A 21,893-nucleotide genomic window follows, 5' to 3' on the forward strand; every position below is an offset into this window, starting at 1 on the left:
GAAAAGTTACTTACTAAAATCCCAGCCATTTTCAATGCGAAGTTGTTTGAGCTGGTTGATGCTCTTGGATGTCATGGTATTCTCACGACAAAAGTCTATTCATCTATTCAGATCAGTGTCTTACCACCTTTTTTTTGGTTTCAAATATCTACTCTAGACAATTTAATACTAATATCATTCATTTATATCTATTCGTCTATTCATATCAGTGTCTTATCACCTTTTTTGGTTTAAAATATCTACTCTAGACAATTTAATACTAATATCATTCATTTATATCTATTCGTCCATTCAGATCAGTGTCTTACCACTTTTTTTTGGTTTCAAATATCTACTCCAGACAATTTAATACTAATATCATCCATTTATATCTATTTGTCTATTCAGATCAGTGTCTTACCACTTTTTTTTGGTTTCCAGTATCTACTCTAGACAATTTAATACTAATATCATTCATTTATATCTATTCGTCTATTCAGATCAGTGTCTTACCACTTTTTTTTGGTTTCCAGTATCTACTCTAGACAATTTAATACTAATATCATTCATTTATATCTATTCGTCCATTCAGATCAGTGTCTTACCACCTTTTTTTCTGGTTTCAAATATCTACTCTAGACAATTTAATACTAATATCATTCATTTATATCTATTCGTCTATTCATATCAGTGTCTTATCACCTTTCTTGGTTTCAAATATCTACTCTAGACAATTTAATACTAATATCATTCATTTATATCTATTCGTCTATTCAGATCAGTGTCTTACCACCTTTTTTTCTGGTTTCAAATATCTACTCTAGACAATTTAATACTAATATCATTCATTTATATCTATTCGTCTATTCATATCAGTGTCTTATCACCTTTTTTGGTTTCAAATATCTACTCTAGACAATTTAATACTAATATCATTCATTTATATATATTCGTCTATTCAGATCAGTGTCTTACCACTTTATTTTTTGGTTTCCAGTATCTACTCTAGACAATTTAACACTAATATCATTCTATTCGTCCATTCAGATCAGTGTCTTACCACTTTTTTTTTTTGGTTTTAAATATCATCTACTCCAGACAATTTAATACTAATATCATTCATTTATATATTTTTTGTATCACAGTTCTTGTTATTTTTCTTTATTATCCTTTTCTTAGTGTACCTGTCCGTTTCGAACGTTGGCGATCATATTGACTATGATAAGGTTGTTAGTTGCGCTCCGGAAAAATTCAGTGAAGGTTCTCCCAAACTTCATTATGATTCCATGTGTTTTTTATGTTCCTTGTTATTATTTCGTATGCACTCATTCGTATATTCTCATTCTCTCTTGTGTGAATAAAAATGATTGAATGAACTGAATACTGATATTGGATAAATGTAAAATGACAGATCAACCCATAATTTTCAAAGTATAGCCTATTTTATTTCAATAGTTGACAACTTTTCCAATATAAGAAGCTGACTGAACACTCAAGCATCAATATTAGTCAGTATCCATTCGAAATAGCTTCTGACCTTGGTGTAGACATTAACCGATCCATAGGGAGGTAAGAAAATGCTGGCCTTGAATGAGAGAATCCCAAAAAGGTAGAACCGCGCAAAACCATCCTTTGCAATCAGTCTTTTCACCACTAGAGGACCTGTGTTATTCAACAATCAACATTACTCAACGATAGAAGATTTTCAAGGTTATCAAGATAATCAAGATTAAGATTATCAGAATTATAAAGGCTATCAAGATTAAGATTAACAAGATTATAAAGGTTATCAGGATAATGAAAAATTTCAAGATTACAGAAATTATCAAGTTTATAGAGATAATAGAGATTATCAAGATTACCAAGATTAAGAATATGAAGTTTAACAAGATCATCAGGATTATCGAGATTATCAAGATTATCAAGATTATTGAGCTTATCAAGATTATCAAGATTATTGAGCTTATCAAGATTATCAAGATTATTGAGCTTATCAAGATTATCAAGATTATTGAGCTTATCAAGATTATCCTAGATATCGGGGACCGAGCTTCGCTATGGAGTACAAAAGCCTGAAAAATGTATTACGAAAAAAGAAATTATAATAACATTCATACAGAAATGCTCTATCTAATAACAGTGAATTGAGATTATTTACCAGAGGAATGCAAAAATTTCCCTCACAAAGGCCCAGTTGCACAAAAGCCAGTTAAATTTTAATCCTGATTATCTTTTTTTTTTTTTTTTTTTTTTTTTTTAAGATTACGTCCTAAAGACTCCAGTCATGGAGTATAAGACAAGTCATGTTATTACATAATAATTCTAACACTAAGTAGTTCAACCTAGTTTAGGTTTGAAAGGAATTCTTGTACACTATAAAAAGCTCTATCAACTAAATATTTTTTAATTTGTTTTTTGAAAATCTTCAAATCATCATTACTTCTCAAGATTTGAGGTAGCTTGTTATAAAATTTCCTACCAATATAATCTGGTTTTTGTTCAAATAACCTACTATTGTGACCCATTATATGATAATCTGCTCTGTTTCGCGTATAATACTCATGAACATCTGAATTCTGGATCACACCACTCGTTTTCACATGCATTACAACTTCATATACATACAAAGATGGCACAGTTAATAGACCAAGCTTTTTAAATAAAGGCCTACAAGAGTCTAACCTATTCACTTTCTCTATACATCTGAGTGCCTTCTTTTGAATCTTAAACACCCTGTCCATATTTTGTTGAGATGAATTACCCCATACTAAAATAGCATACCTAATATGAGATAGTATAAGTCCATGGTAAGCAGTTAACAGTAGTTTTTTATCATTCAGCCTAGCAAGCTGCCGCAGGACAAATACCCCAGATGATATCTTATTACATATCCTCTCAATGTAAGGATGCCATGTTAATTTCCTGTCCAATAAAATTCCCAAGAATGCTACTTTCTCTTCTTGGTCTAATTCATTTTCCTCTACAAACACATTTATTTCTCTATCCTCTACTGAATTATATTTACTTTTGAATTGTAGGAATTGACATTTCTTACTATTTATTGTCAATTGCCTTTGCTTCAAGAATTGGACAATTGACTGTACTCCAGTAAAAGCATTTATTTCTAGACTATCTAATAAATAATTGTTAAAGATAAGCGATGTGTCATCAGCAAACAACAGAGCTCTGTGATCTTTTAACTCTTTTGGTAATTGGTTCACATACAACAGAAACAGTAAGGGACCCAGAATTGAGCCTTGAGGTACTCCAGCCTGGACCTCCAGTTTTTGAGATTTAATTTTTACTATTTCATTCCCATCCACCTTGGTAAGCTCAACACACTGGTTTCTACCTATGAGATATGATTCAAACCATTTTAGTTCTATACCATTCACACCTACAGTTTTTAGTATTTCCAATAATATTCTATGGTTCACACAATCAAAAGCTTTGGATAAATCAAGAAATATTGCGGCTGCCTTCTCACCTGAATCTATTATATCTATTAGTCTTTCAACAAGGGATACTATTGCAGTCTTAGTAGATTTCCCTTTCTGGAACCCATGCTGTTCATCACATATGAAATTAATTTCTTCCAGGTGCATCAATAGCCTATTTAAAACTACTCTTTCAAAAATTTTACTTATTACATTTAGAATACTAATGGGTCTATAATTTTCAACTCTTTCAGAATCACCGCTCTTGAAAATTGGCAAAATTTTTCCTTGTTTCAGATCATCAGGGAAAATACCCTGCTCTAGTGAAGTATTAAGGAGATGCAATAAAGGGTCCAGTAATTCATTTTCACATTCTTTTAAAATTTTGCTTGAGACCCCATCCAATCCTACTGTTTTTTTGTTATTCAAATTTTTTATTATTCTTGACAACTCATCTCTTGATAATGGATGAAATTTAAATACCTTTTCAATTGGCTCAGCATTTAATGTAGTTGTATTACAAGTATTAGTGTTCAGTGACTTTTGGAGATTATATGCAACCTGTTGATAATACTTATTGAAAAAGTTACAAATGTCTATACTATCATCCATATAATTTCCATGTTCATCGATTATCCTAGGGACATTAGTAACTGTATCTTTTTGAGCTGCTCTCCTATTTCTATTAATTACCTCCCAAACAGCAGAGTTAAAATTGGTACTAGTTGTTAATATTTCAGCTGTTTTCTTACACTTAGCTTTCCTCACTTCTTTTGCATAGTTTTTCTTTAGACATTTGTATTTGACTTCACTCGGAACATCCCTCACTAATTTAAATTCCTCATAGGCTTCCCTAACAATATTTCTTTGAGTAAGAATATCTTCAGTTATCCATTCATCTACTTTGTCCAATTTACTTTTTACTTTGACTTTTTTTATTGGACAGCATACACTAATGTGAAATCTTAGAGTATCAATGAATTGCTTATATTTGTAATTTAGGTTACAACTGTTATAAACACTACTCCAATTTTCTTGAAGCAGTTCCTGCTTCAAACAATTTATATTTCCTAGCTCATATTGCTGAATTTCTTTCACAAAAGTTTTTTTTCTGCTTGGATTCTGGCCCTGCAACTTAACATCTAAAATTTGATAGTTATGATCTGATAGATCTGAGCTACCTAACCTGACATTACAACCTTCTATATTTGTGAGGATATTATCAATAATTGTCTGTGAAGTTCGAGTTACTCTTGTATATTCGTGGACCTTAATTTCTAAATTATTCATATTAATAATATCTCTAATATCCTCTGTCATTTTATCCTGCCTGGCAAAATCGGTATTGAAATCTCCTACTACTATAACATTTGTAAAACGAGCGGTTGTAATTTCCAAAAGTGTGTGGAGCAGCTCACAAAATTTTTGCCAGTCTCCATTTGGTGACCTATAGATACCTAACACTGCTACCTCAAATCGATCATCAATTTTTAACCTTAGTCCCGTCACCTCTAAATCCATCTCAACAGAAAATCTCTTAACAAAATCCAGTTCATAAGTTTGGGTATGTTTAGCATTGCTAGTGAATATACATACACCACCACTTCTATGAGCTATTCTACAAAATTCTGATCTCAGTGAATAGCCTGGAATCCTAACTTGATTTATTTCCTTTATTTTTAAGCCATGCTCTGTGAAAATAACAATGTCAGGATCCTCCTGTTTAAGAAATACTTCTAATCTGTCAATTTTGTTGCGAAGATACTGAATATTTTGATGATAAATACTAAAAACCCTACCATCTTGTGCTACTCTATCTCTAGCATTTGTAGCTATTTCCCTTTCCCTGTTTTGAGCCAATTTACTAGGTCAAAGTTCACGTAAACCAAATTAGAGAAGACCATTTCAAAAAGATGGATCTACTGGAATTAATCAGGATTGAAAACAAACCGCCTTTTTGTAACCAGCACCAAGTACCTGATTGAATGATCACAAAAGTTCAACAGCTGAGTCATAATTTTGACACAGTCCCATACACATGAACTCGCTCATTCACTTCCATCACCAACAGACGACAAAATAATTATTATTATCAGCTATTTCACCAAGGATGGATAATAATTATCCTTTTAATGTCCTCCAGCGAGTTTTCCCAGGGATGAGACCTAGTGCAATCGAATCTTTGTAACCTTCTATGTTCTGAATTTCGTGCGAATTGTTAGAGCCGTTTTCGAGATCCGGTGAAATACAAACATACAAACATCTAAACATCAACAGAAGTTGCTCGTTCAATAGTATAGGATTATCAAGGTTTTAGGCTATCACGATTATTGAGATTTTCAAGATTATCGAGGCTATCAAGGCTTTAGGATATCACGATTATCAAGATTGTAAAGATTAAAAATATTGAAGAGGATTAATAGGAAAAAAGATTCTCATGCATTATTTCAAACACTGTTGAATAGAACTGGACTCCCACATTATAAGTGACAGTAAAAGTAACCGGTAAAGTGGGAATATTGAATAGAACTGGACTCCCACATTATAAGTGACAGTAAAAGTAACCGGTAAAGTGGGAATATTATTCCCATAAGTTTTAATGGGTCCATTCAGACCATCCATTTGTGGTTTTCCTTTGTGTTCTCGTTTAAGCTTTCTAAACATACCTGCGCACAGGTTTCAACGCCTAATAAGCAGGTATCTTTTTTGTATTGAATATTACCCGTAATTGAAAGAGCGTTAGCGACTTCTCACTTTTGACTTACTGAAGGCCAAAGTCGTTGTACGTCTGTTTGTATGTTCTACAATAACTTTCGAATAGATTGATCCTTCAGGTCCAAATAAATTTATAATATGAGCATGCTATTGCAAAATGCTATCTTAGTGTTTTTTTGTTTATTTATTCTCCTTCAATTCCATTTCATTTCAAATTCTATTTCATACTCATTCGGTGTGCTGAATGAAAACAGTCCAATCGAGACTCATGGAAATTATATTTCCACTGGGATTATATCTCCACTGGAATATTATATTTCCACTGGAATTATATTTCCACTGGAATTATATATCCACTGGAATTATATCTCGACTGGAATATTATATCTCCACTGGAATTATATCTCCACTGGAATATTATATTTCCACTGGAATTATATCTCCACTGGAATTATATTTCCACTGGAATTATATTTCCACTGGAATTATATTTCCACTGGAATTATATTTCCACTGGAATATTATATTCCCACCGGGATTATATTCCCACTGGAATTATATTTCCAGTGTTCCGGCAACTTTCACTGTCAATGCTATGTGGGAAATGGGAATCCATCTGTATTATGCCTACCTCCTGCGTCGACATCAAGCTGGGTTTCATTGGACGGGCTCCCCACACAGAAATAAGTCGCGTAATTCTCCACACTTCTGAACGTACTTGGCAAGATATTGTAGACAACATCGTTCTGCTTTTCTGTGAGAACCTTCACTTGGGATGTTAACAGTTTGCTGTACCAACTGTTATCTGTAAATTTCAATTTTTTTTCTTTGATTCCAGATAGCATAGAATGTAATTTACGTTGTTTAGTTTAATCACAAAATACAGTTTCTATGTGTTAATACTATAATAATATTAGTTGTAAGCATAGAATAAACAAGCTCCAAGGGTTTAATGTACAGCTTTTCTCTGATTGTAAGTTACTAGTAGTTTTGTGAACAGTAGACCTCGCGCAGTTATAACGACGTCCCAAACCATAAGCACATCCACACTGATACACTAACTATTTATTTGATCAGATCATGCTTACACAAGATAATATTATCATATTATAACGCTTTCCGGAATTTCGCGCGAGAAAACCAGAAGACATCTATAGTGAGGTCCACGTTATAATGACAGTATTTGATCAACCTTGGTTTTGCTATCCTTGTCTATCATCCGACAAAGCCGGTTGTACTATCTTTTTCTAGGTCCACAACGATGTCAATTATGATTTTGGCAGTGTAGAAATATAATTAATTGATGCAGAGAATCGTCATCGCTATTCTTCTATCTTTATCCACTGCCATTATAACGTGGACCACACTATAGGCGCCCAGACAAGCTGTTATAAGTTCTTTGCATCCTATTCAATAGTGCATAAAAATTGCATTCAATGAGGCATGCAATTTATAGTCTACACAGCTGTTAATTTTTTACCAAGTTACATTGAGATATTGAATTGCATGCGTCATGGCCTTCAACATTTAACATTTAAACATTTAAACATTTAAACATTTAAACATTTAAACATTTAAACATCTAAACATTTACACATTTAAACATTTAAACATTTAAACATTTAAACATTTAAACATTTAAACATTAAACATTTAAACATTTAAACATTTAAACATTTAAACATTTAAACATTAAACATTTAAACATTTAAACATTTAAACATTTAAACATTTAAACATTTAAACATTTAAACATTTAAACATTTAAACATTTAAACATTTAAACATTTAAACATTTAAACATTTAAACATTTAACATTTAAACATTTAAACATTTAAACATTTAAACATTTAAACATTTAAACATTTAAACATTTAAACATTTAAACATTTAAACATTTAAACATTAAACATTTAAACATTTAAACATTTAAACATTAAACATTTAAACATTTAAACATTTGAACATTTAAACATTTAAACAAGAGAAATGCCAAACTATCGTCTTGAATCTTAGACCTCACTTCGCTCGGTCAATAAGTTGATACTCCCACAAGGTGATTGATGATATTAATTTTATTTCAGCCTTCTGAGAAGGCTCCACTCCATGGAAGAGGTCAAGTTTCAATTCCGCTGAAAAATGTCTCATTTTGCGGGAAAAATGACACGTTTTTCGGAATAAAGTCTAAGTTATCTGTAGATAAGTTTGTAGAGTGGATATTGATGTTGTGGAACTTTTCCATAATTGAAGATACTTGAAATTTTGTCAAAAGTCCACTTCATTTCAATGAAAATTCTTATTTTACAGGAGCATTCTTCCATGCTTTTATTATTTCACACACGAAATCATGATTCTGTGAAGAAGAATTTTCATTAGAATAAAGTGGATTTTTGACAACATTTCATGTCTCTTCCAATCTGTAGATAAAGATGTTCTGTTGAAATGATTAACTGCGTGGAATGTTTAGAAGGGTCTGAAGAGTGAAATTGATGAGCTCCACATCAGGTTAGAGGACAGTGAACACTATTCTCCTAATAATATACTCTTGAGATACTTGGTGTACCTGAAACCCTAAACTAGAACAATATAGATAATGTGTTTGAGATTGGTAAGGCATTGGACATCGGAGTGCGTGTTGATAAATATGTTCGATTAAAGAAGCAGAACCATTGGACAACACCTAGAATAATAGTGTGGTTTGTATGAAAAATTATAACTGATAAGGAAAAATGCTTAAATTTGTACTATTGATAGTGATATCAGTTAATAGAATGGTATCTTCTTTCAGCTCAATCGTTTGTTTAGTTGGCAGCCTTCCATCAAAATCTGTCCATTGCTACTCTCTTTCATTGTACATAGCTCATAGCTCCCCGGTTTTTTGTCATTTGTCTCAGAAACTGTAGCCGGGGCCTCCCACGACCCCTTTGTCCATCAACTGTACCTTCCAGAATACTTCACGTGGATGCGTCGTGGCTAATTATGTGTCCAATCCAAGAATGTATTGATAAGAAAAGTATATATACAAAATAAGTAATAAAAAGAACCAATAAATCATTGTACATACTCCTGACTGGTGCGTTGATGCCCCATCCAGATACCCTGATTGCGTCTTCACCATAATAGTCTTGCTCCAGAAGAGTATTATGCTCCAAGCAAACTGGTGCCACAAAATCTTATACAATAGAAACCAGATAAAAAATAATAATTAATGATAGTCCTTCCATATGCAATAAGTCTTTATAGCACGTATTATAGTCCATGCAAATTTACTTCAGACTATGAGGAATATACAGCGCAGAGAAATGGAGGGTGATCAGCCAATTACAGTGATTAATAGAGTAATAGGTGGAAGCGCAGTTGCCAATTTGTCAGTCGCCTGACCGCTTTCAGACAGGAAACTTCGCATGTGTAGCATGAGCACATGAACAGTCACTAGAAGTAGTAGATCGCTGGCCGCTTCAATACGGCAACATCGCACCTCTGTATCCCTCCCGCTGTATGCTTTCTCTGCTGCGCATGTCCATCCCAAGTCTGAAGTAATTCTGTACAGAGTATAAGTTTATATTTTATCTTTATTTTTATATTATCTCTGATATCTGGACACTCAATTCTTAAAAATGATTGGGGAAGGACTAACAGGCACAGCCCAAAACTGTTTCTTTCCCGAATTTTGATTTATACACTATAAATATTCCAAAAAGTAGGTTATGTCCCATACACTTGAATTCAGGTCAAATTTCCAGTCCAAATATTTGAAAACATAAAAGTTCTAATTTAGATTGTTTACATACCAAATTGAATAACAAAATAACAATCACTAATCACTTAAAGCTGTAAAATAATGATCAACTTCGATTATTATGATATATAATATCTCATGTCAACAAATCAGACTATTTTGATGGAGTCAACTGAAATTTCTAGATTTCTCGCGAGATACGGTAAGCTAATTGATCTCTCACACAGGCACACGCATCTTCTGTTATCGACAGATGACGAAATCAACATCTTTTTTTTCAAGGATGAATTATCCTTTCCATGTCCTTCAGCGAGTTTTCCCAGGGATGAGACCTAGTGCAATCGAATTTTGATATCATAAACCTACTATATTCCAAATTTCGTGAAAATCGTTAGAGCCGTTTTCGAGATCTGTTGAAGATAAATAACCATATAACAAGATATAGAAAAAAATATATAAACAGATTTACAGAAATTGCTCGCTTAATATAATAGGATATAAGTTACCACACAAGTGAAGGAACTGTCTTAAATATTTCAAAATTGATAAATTCAACCGTTACAAACACTATTTATCATTGGTTCAGTTTCATATAAATGCTTGATTTAAAAGTTTAATTCGACTTATAGCTTCATTGACTCATTGATACGAAATTTCCTCGTAGCCTGAGGAGAAAGGAATCATGCACCTTGATCACAAGAGTCTTCGAATATTTTTATGGTTCTCAAGTAATTCAAGCACACTGATTTGATAGATAATATGCATCCTTGAATTGACTTCTCAATACCAATTTCAGGAAGTTATGAAAACTTTTAAAACAATCAACCCTTGTAGGAAGACAACCCTTCAACTATTAACCCTTGTAGGAAGACGACCCTAGTCCTTGTAAGAATACAACGACTATTAACCCTGATTTCTGACACCTTTTTGACTTTGCATTTTTGAGATGTAATCATTGTTAACAACTGAGGAGAAATCTAAAAATTTTTCATGAAACCTTGAAAGCATGTTCATGAAAACTTCCTATAACCAGAAGCCTTGAAATAACCTGAATAACCCTAAAATAACCTGAATAGCCTTAAAATAACCTGATGATTCAGAGTTTTTCTTTCTAACAGTGCACTCTGTTCAATACTCACCATCGAAAATTATGTCTCTTGATATTTTAATGAGTGCGATATTCTTGCCCTCCTGAGCTGGTTTATTGGCAAAGTTGAATTTCACTGATTCAGCGTAATAATACTGTCCATCTGGATAACATCTGGTGTAGATATCACAGTGAGTATCCATTGTTACTTGTCCAGCCCTTATCCTCACACTATAATGGGATCAAACATGAATTTATAACTTCATAATTATCAGAGACTGGTACAAGATATTAGTCAAAACGTATTAGGCTAGTTTCACACTCATTCGGTTCGTTTCGTTTTCGGCAAACTCCGATAAGTGTGAAACGGTAATTCGGTTTGAATTCGGTACCGAATAGAAAACGCATAGAACCGAACGCTACTTGACTCTAATAAATTCCATCAGGTTTCAATTCGTTGCTAGCGAGCGGCTTCTTTCACACACTTTCGGTTCGGTTCGGTTCGTTTCGTTTTCGGTTCGTTTTCGGCAAACTCCGATAAGTGTGAAACGATGATTCGGTTTGAATTCGGTACCGAATAGCAACCGCATAGCACCGAACGCCTCCTCGACACGAATAGGTTTCATTATATTCGAATTCGTTGCTAGGGAAACAGGAAAAAACAAAGTCTTTTACACACGCTTGCCTTTTTTGTTTTTATTTTAACCTAATATCGTGATTATCTGTTACAAAATTTTCCAAGTCAAAATCATATGGTCAATTCATTCCTGTTAGTTCACAGAAACATTTTTTCTCAATGAATAGTTTGCTATAAAAATATGAAAGATATAAATTAAAACTTAGCGAGAATTTTTATTTTATTTTATTTTTCCACGAATATTACATGATTTCATCAATGGAGGGAGGAGATGAAGTTTTTTATACCATGTGTCAAAACAAGGAACAGATTTTCAATTAAAAAAAAAAATCTCTCTGAACTTCCAAAATTGACATAATCAAAATAAAACTATTAAAATAATTCACAATTTTTAATCAACTTTAAAATTTTGTCGTTCAAGAAATAACATCTTACAATTTGACACCTACTGTTATATTAAAATATACCAGCATGAACTGTGAAAATACAAACACAGCTGTGTTTGAGAAGAAAATACCTAATTAGAACCGTACGAATTAGAACCTGACATGTATGAAAGCCTCATTCGTTTTCTGTAACGAGCCGAACCGAACCGAAAACGAACCGAACCGAATGAAACCGAAAGCGTGTGAAGCTAGCCTAAAGCTATCAGATTTACTCTATGATAATATTATCGAAACATGACTGTAATGTGTTAGAAAATGGTTACGTCTTTTTCAAATCGATTTGAATCATACCAATATAACGAGTACCAATCATAAGTCCAATATAACGATTTGATATTATTTGTCAAATCCACTGATCTATAAAAACAATTCGAGATACCAGTTCTGCTTTTATCAATCTCAAGTGAACTAAGAGATCAAACATTGAGCAGCAAAATGGGCGAAACCCTACGATTGGCCATTGGTTGTTGACCAATAAAGGTTGAGCTCTACTTCCATTGGCCGAGACTAAGCATGCCCAAGTATTCCAAATATGATCATGAGAACTGTAACACAACAATAAAAAAAAAATAATAATAATCTTTTTAATAATACTTGGGCGTGCCTAGTTTTGGCCAATGACAGTAGAGCTCAACATTCATTGGTCAATAGCTAATGACCAATCGTAGGGCTGCTTCTACGGTACTATATATACTGTATTATGCTGCTCATTGTTCAAGCTTCATGTTCACTCGATAATGATAAAAATGATAATGAACTTGATAATGTCTCACAACAGAAAAAATTTCAGAGGCCCTGAAATTGATCAGTTGCGACCTGAAAACTCTGACACCAGACCTGAGCCAGCCAGGTCACACGATATTATTATTATTACAACAGAAAAAGTGAAAAACAATTCTCTCATCCATTTATTTATTGATTGACATTGAAAGGTCGGGTTATTTGAGTGTGAGTAGGCCTACGTGTTTATCTAGTAGCCTATTGAGCGTCAGTTCAAGTTATAGTAGGATAATACTATTCTCTCCATGAAACTAAATGAGCTATAAAACAGTTTTTATAAACCATAGAGAACTAACCATAGTTATAGTAGACATTAGTATTTAGCGTCAGCGCAAGTTATAGCAGGATAATACTATTCTCTCCATGAAACTAAATGAGCTTAATAACAGTTTTTATTGACCATAGAGAACTAGCTATAGATATAGTAGACATTGACAAGTTATAGAGAGAGCTGGTTATTCTCTAACTCAAGGCATAGTACAAACATTACACACATGACACATCTATATATATAAAAGCGAAATGGCACTCACTCACTGACTGACTGACTGACTGACTCACTCACTCACTCACTCACTCACTCACTCGCATAATTAAAAATCTACCGGACCAAAAACGTTCAAATTTGGTAGGTATGTTCAGTTGGCCCTTTAGAGGCGCACTAAGAAATCTTTTGGCAATATTTCAACTCTAAGGGTTTGTTTTAATGGTTTAAAGTTCGTATTTTAGCATGTATATTCTTCTTCTCACAATCTCTTAATTACAATTGAAATTTCCATATCATATGTTAATATGGAACTATAATCTAGATAGAGTACCTCTTCGAAACAGTTGTTAACTTGCAACTAAATTAATAATTTTGTCAGGTTGGCATTAAGTTGAGTTGACTTTGTTAGGTTGGCACCAAGTTGAAGATTTGAATGCATTTATCGCGGAAAAATTGATTGGGCACTGCTACTTCAATCCTGGGAATATTATATAACTAGCCGTCAGGCTCGCTTCGCTCGCCATATCCGTTTAGCCAGACGTTTAGTCTGGACCCCCGACTGGATTGTTCTAACATATGATAAAAATGCTCAAATAAAAAGTGCAGGCGAGCGAAGCGAGCCTGCTGATCTCATTCTTGGACGATCCAGTCGGGGGTCCAGGGGGCGGAGCCCCTGGCTAGACGGATATGGCGAGCGAAGCGAGCCTGACGGCTAGTAAACATATAAACATATGAAACATAAATTTAATAATCTTGTACAAGATTATATCTGCACAAGGCAGGAAAATTATGGAATAATTAGTGATCATTATCATCAAATTGTGATGGTTATTATAAGTAATATTATGATTTATACACATTTTTCAAGTGTTGTGCAAGTTACATTGTACACGACCCTCCACACACGCAGACTCAAGGTTCAATTCTAGGTGAGGAGTACTATTATATATACATTATTGTATGATTTACATTCAAAGTGTTTGTAACATGTTTTTTTCTAATAAAAATTTCTCATCAATTATTAATTTGTCATCAACATCACACACTCAAACCGTGTATATACATTATCATCAGCAAGACAAACTTCCATAGACTTGAATCGTACCTATTCGAAATGGAGAAGTAATTCATTAATAACAAGATGCTTTCATTGAAATGAATGAGAACTCACGATGAAGGTATTACAGGATCAGTGCCGAAAATGGTGAAGCAGCTCGATGCGGTCAGCACGTATCGTTTTGTGATAATTGTACCCATGCAATCTTTGAACTCATCACTCTTTTCTGCTGTGGCTGTTCAAGTAAGTCAAATTAGACCAAATTCAATTATCAAATTCAACCCTACAGAGACACACTTACTTTATGCTTACACAGTAGACACACTGGGGTGTTGAACATCCCAATTTAATTTTGCATTTTTATTCAATGACACAAACATAATATGTGGATTAAATGAACATATTAAACGGATTAGCGGAACGTAACAAAAACATCAACCATCAAGTGTATGATAAGTTATGTTCAATATAATAGAATCTATAAAGATTAAGGTATTAACATTATGTTAATAACTTTGGTGTAAACGCAGCTATAGTATTCCTGTCTCCAGGGAAAAATGCATACAATCTCAAAATTGTTGATCACTTTCTCAGCTCACTTGATTTTATATTTGCTTAACCCTTAAGTACTGGCGCGGGGTGCTCACAGACCCCCAGAGAGGTAAATTTTGTGATGGTGACTGGCCTGTGTTGGTTGCACTGCTCAGCTCCTTAATACCTTTAAGTTGGTTCATTAGTCACCCTCTAAACCAGTTTTCGCCTGTTTGTAAACATTGCACTGCGTTTCTGTGAGTGATAAAAGTGACTGGGGTGTCACCAGACCCCCGCGCCAGTGAATGTGTTTCTTTTTTGCTATGTTTTTTATTCACAATTAATTAACATTGGAATTTGAAGTAATACCTATTTCATATTTTTTATTACTCTATGAAGTTCTAAAAATGAATTTAGAAGAGTTGAATGAAGCCAGAGTCAAGAAGTTTCTAAAAACGTTTGTGAGGAGTGCATCGACCCACAGAATGAGTCACAATAGGACAATGTAGAGAGGAACAAAATATGTAAGTCAATTATTTTAGTCTAATATGCGATAAAAATTTATAATATACTGATATACGAATATAAGAATATAGGTACTAATAAGTTATATTAATTTTATATGTTTATGAATGAGTATTTTGATCTGCACCAAGAATTAGCTTATTTCTACATAGACGAAATTCTAGTGACTTTAGATGAAAAAATTAAGCAAACTACCATCAAAATTCAAGGAATAGTATTTTTTTAGTAAGTTCCATTGTTCCTAAGTGAGAATCATTGAATAAACTTTTTCTGTCATTTCTAATTTTTCTTTATTTTTACCAAAAATCACTACATTTTTTTTGAAAATTTTACACAGTTTTGAATAAATACCAAAATTATTGATAGTTCTGGTATATCCTTTTTATCCATGGTAAAACCATTCCAAACAGTCTAGAGATTGAGATAACCAGCCTAGTTTGATAAAAAAAAATTTTTCAATTAATTAGAGAGAAAATTTGATGGGGGTCTACCAGACCCCCGCGCCAGTAGTAGTGTCTCAGAAAACCGCGCCAGTACTTGAGGGTTAAATATTTCAAGCAATAATGAAATAAAACATCTGTATAATTATTCCTTGAAATAAAATACATTAAAATAATTATGTATTATCGACGATAATATTGGAGTGTTTCTTGGTGGAATTGGTGTCTCTAGCTTATCCGAAAGGCTGACGGAGGTGATTTGGAATTCCCTTAAGTGTTGTGGATGGGAACTGGGGATTAAATTCCTCCTAAGTTCCTTGAGCTAGTTATTTTAGCTTTGAGACCCGGTGCGATTTTTTTATCGTGAATCTATATGATATGATAGAGAAAAGAATTGGCTTCTACACGTACGGGATAGGAAATACACAAATGACGCATCATCACGTCTGAACTGATTAATTTGAATTTTGCAGATAGATTTTTAATCTACCGAGGATGGTTATAGGCTTATTTTAAATTCTTTAAGATTTCAGTGGGTCGAGTTTTCAGTTTGTCAAGTTTTCAATTAGACCCTTGGGGAGCACTGGTTATAGTTCATTTCGATGTTAAAAAGTCCAAACATATACAAAACAAAGACAAAATACAAAACCACTGAACCAAATTTAAAAAATATTGAATTTAGACAATTAGGGTATTGCTCCTAGATGATAGGAAGTCGTATTTGGAGTGTCCAAAACTCAGCGGTTACCCTTAGCCTATAGCTGCCATTTTGTTTTTTTTCACTTGGGACGTTTTATCTCAAGAACGAAATGTTATATTGATCTGAAATTTTCATCAATATTCATGCTATTAAGACTCAGCTTTAAATATAAAATGAAGATTTTTCGATGAAAATTTCCGTAATGGTGGCCATTTTAAGATTTTGATGGCAAATTTCACGAAAACCGTTCACTTTACAGAAAATGTACAAGAAATAAAAAAGTTAGCAAGTTTTATCAGAATTTCTAGAATACCTTATTCATTATGATTAGTCGAAGAATAACAGAGAAATTGATTCTTTTCGTACAATCATACATGTACAAGACAAACAAGATCATCTGAAAAACATTGTGAAATCAGTTGTATGCCCATATGAAGCCATACCGAGTTTCAAAGCTCCATCTTGAAAATTCAATATTCATGTCTAAAAAGTGAAAAGTAGTCATGCATGCAATACGAAGAAAGTTAATTTCCCTGTTATTCTTCCATCAATCTTGATAAATAAGATATTCTTGAAATTTTGATAAAATTTTCCAACTTTTTGTCTCTTGTGAATTTTCTGTAAAGTGAACGGTTTTCGTGAAATTCACCATCAAAAATTTAAAATGGCCGCCATTTTGGAAATTTCCATCGAGAATTGTTCATTTTATTTTCTAAAGCTGAGTCTTTATAGCATAAATATTCATGCCAAATTTCAGATCAACACAATATTTCGTTCTTGAGATAAAAAATCCTAAGTGAAAAAAACAAAATGGCGGCTATAAGGATAACCGCTGAGTTTTGGACACTCCAAATACGACATTATTTGTAGTCTCCTTTGATCTAGGAACAATACCCTAAAATGTTCGACAGTACTTCTGAAACACTCTGTATATAGAAATCGCTCTCTCAAAATAATAAGATTTAAATTAGATCTTAACTTACCATTTATCTGTATTGTGATGAGTACCGTCCAAGGATACTCTCCTCTTAATGCATTTCTGCTAGCTGTCGTTAATTCAGGGACATCTGTATAATTGAGATTCTCATACTGGGTACCGCAATTGATGGTATTCACCAGGTGCCAATTAGGATGCCATCGTGGGTTCAGAGTCGTCAAATAACCTGTGATGTCGTCATTTAAGTACTAATTCCAAAGTCATGTGTGCAAACATTCATTTTTTAGATTCTTGATAGCCGTATTAAATCTTGCCATTCACATCTACCTACCAATAACTTATATTTATTATTCCCGTTCATATATTCACCCTACATCTACCCATCTACCTATTCAAGTAACAAATTATATCGGTACTCATAGTGTATTCAAATTAAATAAAAAATTCTTTATTGGTTCTTCAACACAATATACAAAAAAAACTTTCAGCAAAAATATAAAAAACCAATCACCTGCAAGGAAAATCCTGTGCGCAGGGGAGAGCTACCAATACAATTCAATATAAGTAGTTAAGACATTACAATTAAGTATTCCTTTCCATCTTCTCCCATTTTCTCAATTTGTTATCCTTCTCTTCCATTTTATCGTTTATTTCGCTTCACCAGGAACATCCACAATTATTATTCCATTCCATTCTACCTTTTCCCTCCTATTCTATCTTCCTTATCCTTTTTTCATCCCCTATTAGTCACTTTCTTACTCCTATTCTACTTGTTCTCTTTTTCTTCTTCAAAATGTCTCTTCACTTTCTTAGCAATGATACAGAGCATTTGACACATAATGGAGGAGTCAAATGCAAGCCTACGTTTCCCATTGGTCGATTCGTTCAGATCACCCGTTGCTTCTCATTGGTAGACGAGAGCCAATCAGAAGCCAGACCCTGGCTATACGTAGAGAGGTAGAATAAATTATTCATTTTCTAGCCTATTACGTATTTCACTATTTGTTGTGGGATTGGGTTCACAACTCCTGAAGATTTTGATATTCTGAGCAGCTCCCCAATGAAAATAATATCAACAATAAATTATTTAATGATATAAAGCTATTCTTCTCATTATGACTTAGTTGTAACTGGAGACTATCCTTCAAATGATGGTTGGATAGAAAAAATATATCTACTTTTCTCCCTATTTATTCATTTCCTTATATATAATTTAAAATGCACAGTAGTGAATGACTGGTAATCAAATGTTTAATTGAGTTCCGAAAATCTAATAATTTGAAGGCTACAATGACAAATTTCATACAATTATTAATTTCATTTTTGAACTATTTTTTACGACGCTACAGTCAAGTTTTTGAATAGAAGTTATTGAAACTACTTATTGAATCCATTTCCAGTATGTGTTGAAGATGGATTTGAAAATCCGAAAGCGCTCCACAAGTGAGTACTAGCTTTTAATAACTTAAATAATAATTTGAAACTTGACTGTAGTGTCATAAAAAATAGTTAAACATGAATTATTAACTAACTTTCTTCTTGTATGAAAAATGAATGAGTATTTTTAATTTATTCCATATTATATAATAATATTTTCACAATGGGAAATTACAAAACGCTGATGAAAGTCACTAGGTCATTGCAGTGAGAAATTGAAATTATCAAATTTGTTATAATGATTGAGGAAATCGCTAATTTTTTGACATTGCTGTGCTAGGCTTCTTCTATTGAAGAAGTGATTTTTCCTTATACCTACCAATTCTACGAGTACCTTGTACCAAATATATGGATGTTGCAGCAATGATGAGTGCGAAAATTTTCATTCCTACCTGGAAACAATAACGAAAATCACTCTCACATAAGTCTCTGATAAATTATTGTCTTCATCTTTCCAATAGAAAGTTTAAACTATTCATTAACTTAAAGACTTTTGAACTGCAATCAATTGAGTGAAATTATACAGAGTTTTTTTCTCTATATTTACCCCAAAATGTCTTGATAGTTCAAGGCTTTTCAACTGAAATCTATTAAGTGGAATCATACAGAATCTTCCTCTCAATATTTTACACCAAAATATCTTGAGTATTTTTTCAAGTAATTACTGTATTATCCATTGGTTGGATACTCACCATAATTATTGGGATTTCCAGTATAACCTAACATTCTTTACCTCTCCATCCCTCGGTTCTATACGTAATAGAATTTATAAACTATATGATCAGTAAATTAGGTCCTGACCAGATTCTTCTGCTCTGTTAATTTCATCTTGAAAGATAATAATACTGTTAACGAATATTGAATTCAATAGGTTATCGATGCATTCCAATATGTCAGAAGTTGAAATATGAATAACTAACTAATAACGTTACAGGCCTATAAATATCATTAGACTATTATGATAAAACTATTGATTTACAAAAGAAATTAAGCTCACACTTTCTAACACAGCTTCCATGTACAGTGACTTGGAATTGAAAATAAATCATTTTACATTTTTCAATACAAGAGTGAGCAATCATAAATGAGAATTAATACGGAGCAATTTAAGTGATAATTGTGTTTCACTTATTCACTTTTGCCGATTGAACTGGATTGAATCGACAAATCAATATTATTCCAATCAAGCGAGTCAAAATACAATCAATATTTCTAAACATTCATGAACTATGATGATTCAATAATCAATTATTATTGTCAAGCTTTGCTATCTAGCGTTGCTCGACTTGAATCAATGTGTTGAATAACGATTTGAAGTCTGGTCGCATGAATCTAATTTAATCTATCGGAAGATGAACTAAGAAACTTTAATAACGTACTCTTACAATTAACTGAAAAACTGATGACCAGACCTATAAACTACAGGAATTGATTTGATAAATCCGGAGACTTTTTGCCTGCAAGCTATCCAATTTTTATCATCGGTTCAGTTATTGTATTTCGATTATACTCACACTTGCGTGACTCAAATCGTACAACTGCAGTCGCGGATACTTCAGTCTTTAAAAATGCCAAGCCACATAGAACGTTTTCTCAGTCGTTCTTAGACGAGTCGTCAGGGCTGGAATCTCTCCGATTCGCTGATTGGGTTAGCCTTCGGGAATCAGCTAATAATCAGCCAATCGGAGAGCTTCCTGCCTTGCTGACTCGTCTGATACGCCTGAGGAACGCTCCTGTGGCGTCGCCCTAAGAGCCAGTTCACATGACAGCGATTTATGCTCGGTTGTCGCGCGATTGACCAACTGAACGGTTTCTAGGTATAGGGAAACACATGGTGCCGTACACATGCATCGCTTGGTTTTAGTAGTCGCCGGCGAATCGCGGCGGTTGTAATCTCAGACTTAACCGAGGGCAAATCGCTCATGAATCGCTGTCATGTGTACGAGACTGGCAAATTTGCCAACGAGCGATTTGCCAACCGCGTGACAACCGAGCGTAAGTCGCTGTCATGTTAACAAGCTCTTAGACCTCACAACTTGCGTCACTACTACCTAGATTTACAAAAAGATTTAGGTAAATCAAGGTGGTAGTGCTTGCGTTGGTTGAATTATTCATCGTCACAATTGTATCATACTGCACTATAGTACACATAATTACTCCAGTTGCCAGTAGACATTTTACTCATTGGAAAATTCAGTCTTCGGCTTTTCCATATCAAGCTTTTTCGTTGATCTTCAACTTGAAAATTGTATGGGAAACACTACTATTTTTCCAATTTCCAACAGCTTGATTATTGAATTCATGTTCGTGTTCACGCTACTCCACTTCAAACCCTATCCTAAGTCGTTTGACGACCAGCATGTCGAGTCGCCGAGCAGCTATTGTACAACAACATCCGATTCGGAGGGATATGCGGAGCAGAGAGGCAGTTGGAGAGAGATGGAGAATCAGTTCAGTCAATAAAAATGATGAATAGAGTCATAAAAACAAGCGCGGTTGCAAATTTGTCAAAACAGAATCAGTCGATGCAGTGCTTCAAGAGAGGAAACTAAAATAACTAAATAACTAAATAACTAAATTTTAGGTAAGCATATCATGAGGGGATTCACATGCTGTGGTCGCAGAGAGACGAGTCTTTAGTAGCTTTAATAGTTATTTGTGCAACTAGTGCGCAAAGTGACAGTCTGCTGCATCGAAAGAAACGTTTACGCCCGAGCCGTAGGCGAGGGCGGAATGGTTTCTTGAGTGCAGCAAACGAACTTTGCGCACGTATTTCACATTAAATTTTTCCTACAGTTACCATTGAATATGAAAAGTGGGTAATTATGGGTAAAATTGCCTGAATAATGTAGTAGTGTTTGAATGGCGGGGGGCAGCTGTGTGGTGTGTGCTGTGGTGGCACTGTGCTGTCGTTGTCCTTGGTTATAATATCTACTTAATAATTAGCGCGTTGTGCTT

At 33.6% G+C, this 21,893-nt stretch overlaps 1 protein-coding gene across 3 annotated transcripts; it reads right to left on the bottom strand.

Moving 5' to 3' along the window:
* Window positions 1–1,399: 1,399 nt before the first annotated feature.
* Window positions 1,400–20,373, bottom strand: LOC111045793 (CLIP domain-containing serine protease 2). 3 transcript variants are annotated; one of them, XM_039426645.1, is made up of 8 exons: window positions 19,933–20,373; window positions 19,255–19,327; window positions 17,545–17,724; window positions 14,480–14,600; window positions 11,011–11,189; window positions 9,197–9,304; window positions 6,763–6,936; window positions 1,400–1,641 (listed from the first exon to the last, which is right to left on the bottom strand). In XM_039426645.1, exons 1-8 carry the CDS (start codon window positions 19,951–19,953, stop codon window positions 1,472–1,474), a joined length of 1,026 nt encoding a protein of 341 aa, XP_039282579.1. In that variant the 5' UTR covers window positions 19,954–20,373; the 3' UTR covers window positions 1,400–1,471. The 3 variants fall into 3 exon arrangements, with proteins under 3 accessions (XP_039282579.1, XP_039282578.1, XP_039282580.1); XM_039426644.1 differs by having other exon boundaries at window positions 19,737–19,966; XM_039426646.1 differs by having other exon boundaries at window positions 19,628–19,960.
* Window positions 20,374–21,893: the final 1,520 nt, after the last annotated feature.

Source organism: Nilaparvata lugens, chromosome 4 (genome assembly GCF_014356525.2).
Source record: "Nilaparvata lugens isolate BPH chromosome 4, ASM1435652v1, whole genome shotgun sequence".
Classification (NCBI taxonomy): Eukaryota; Metazoa; Arthropoda; class Insecta; order Hemiptera; family Delphacidae; genus Nilaparvata; species Nilaparvata lugens.

What these genes read in the sequence shown, in the direction of transcription:
- LOC111045793 (XM_039426644.1), bottom strand. Translation starts at nt 19,763, where the DNA reads ATGAAATTAACAGAGCAGAAGAATCTG. An exon ending in GATCCTGTAATACCTTCATC is followed by an intron (nt 11,190 to 14,479) that starts GTGAGTTCTCAT and finishes ATCCCATTATAG; the next exon opens with TGTGAGGATAAGGGCTGGAC. An exon ending in AAGAGACATAATTTTCGATG is followed by an intron (nt 9,305 to 11,010) that starts GTGAGTATTGAA and finishes CTATTGTATAAG; the next exon opens with ATTTTGTGGCACCAGTTTGC.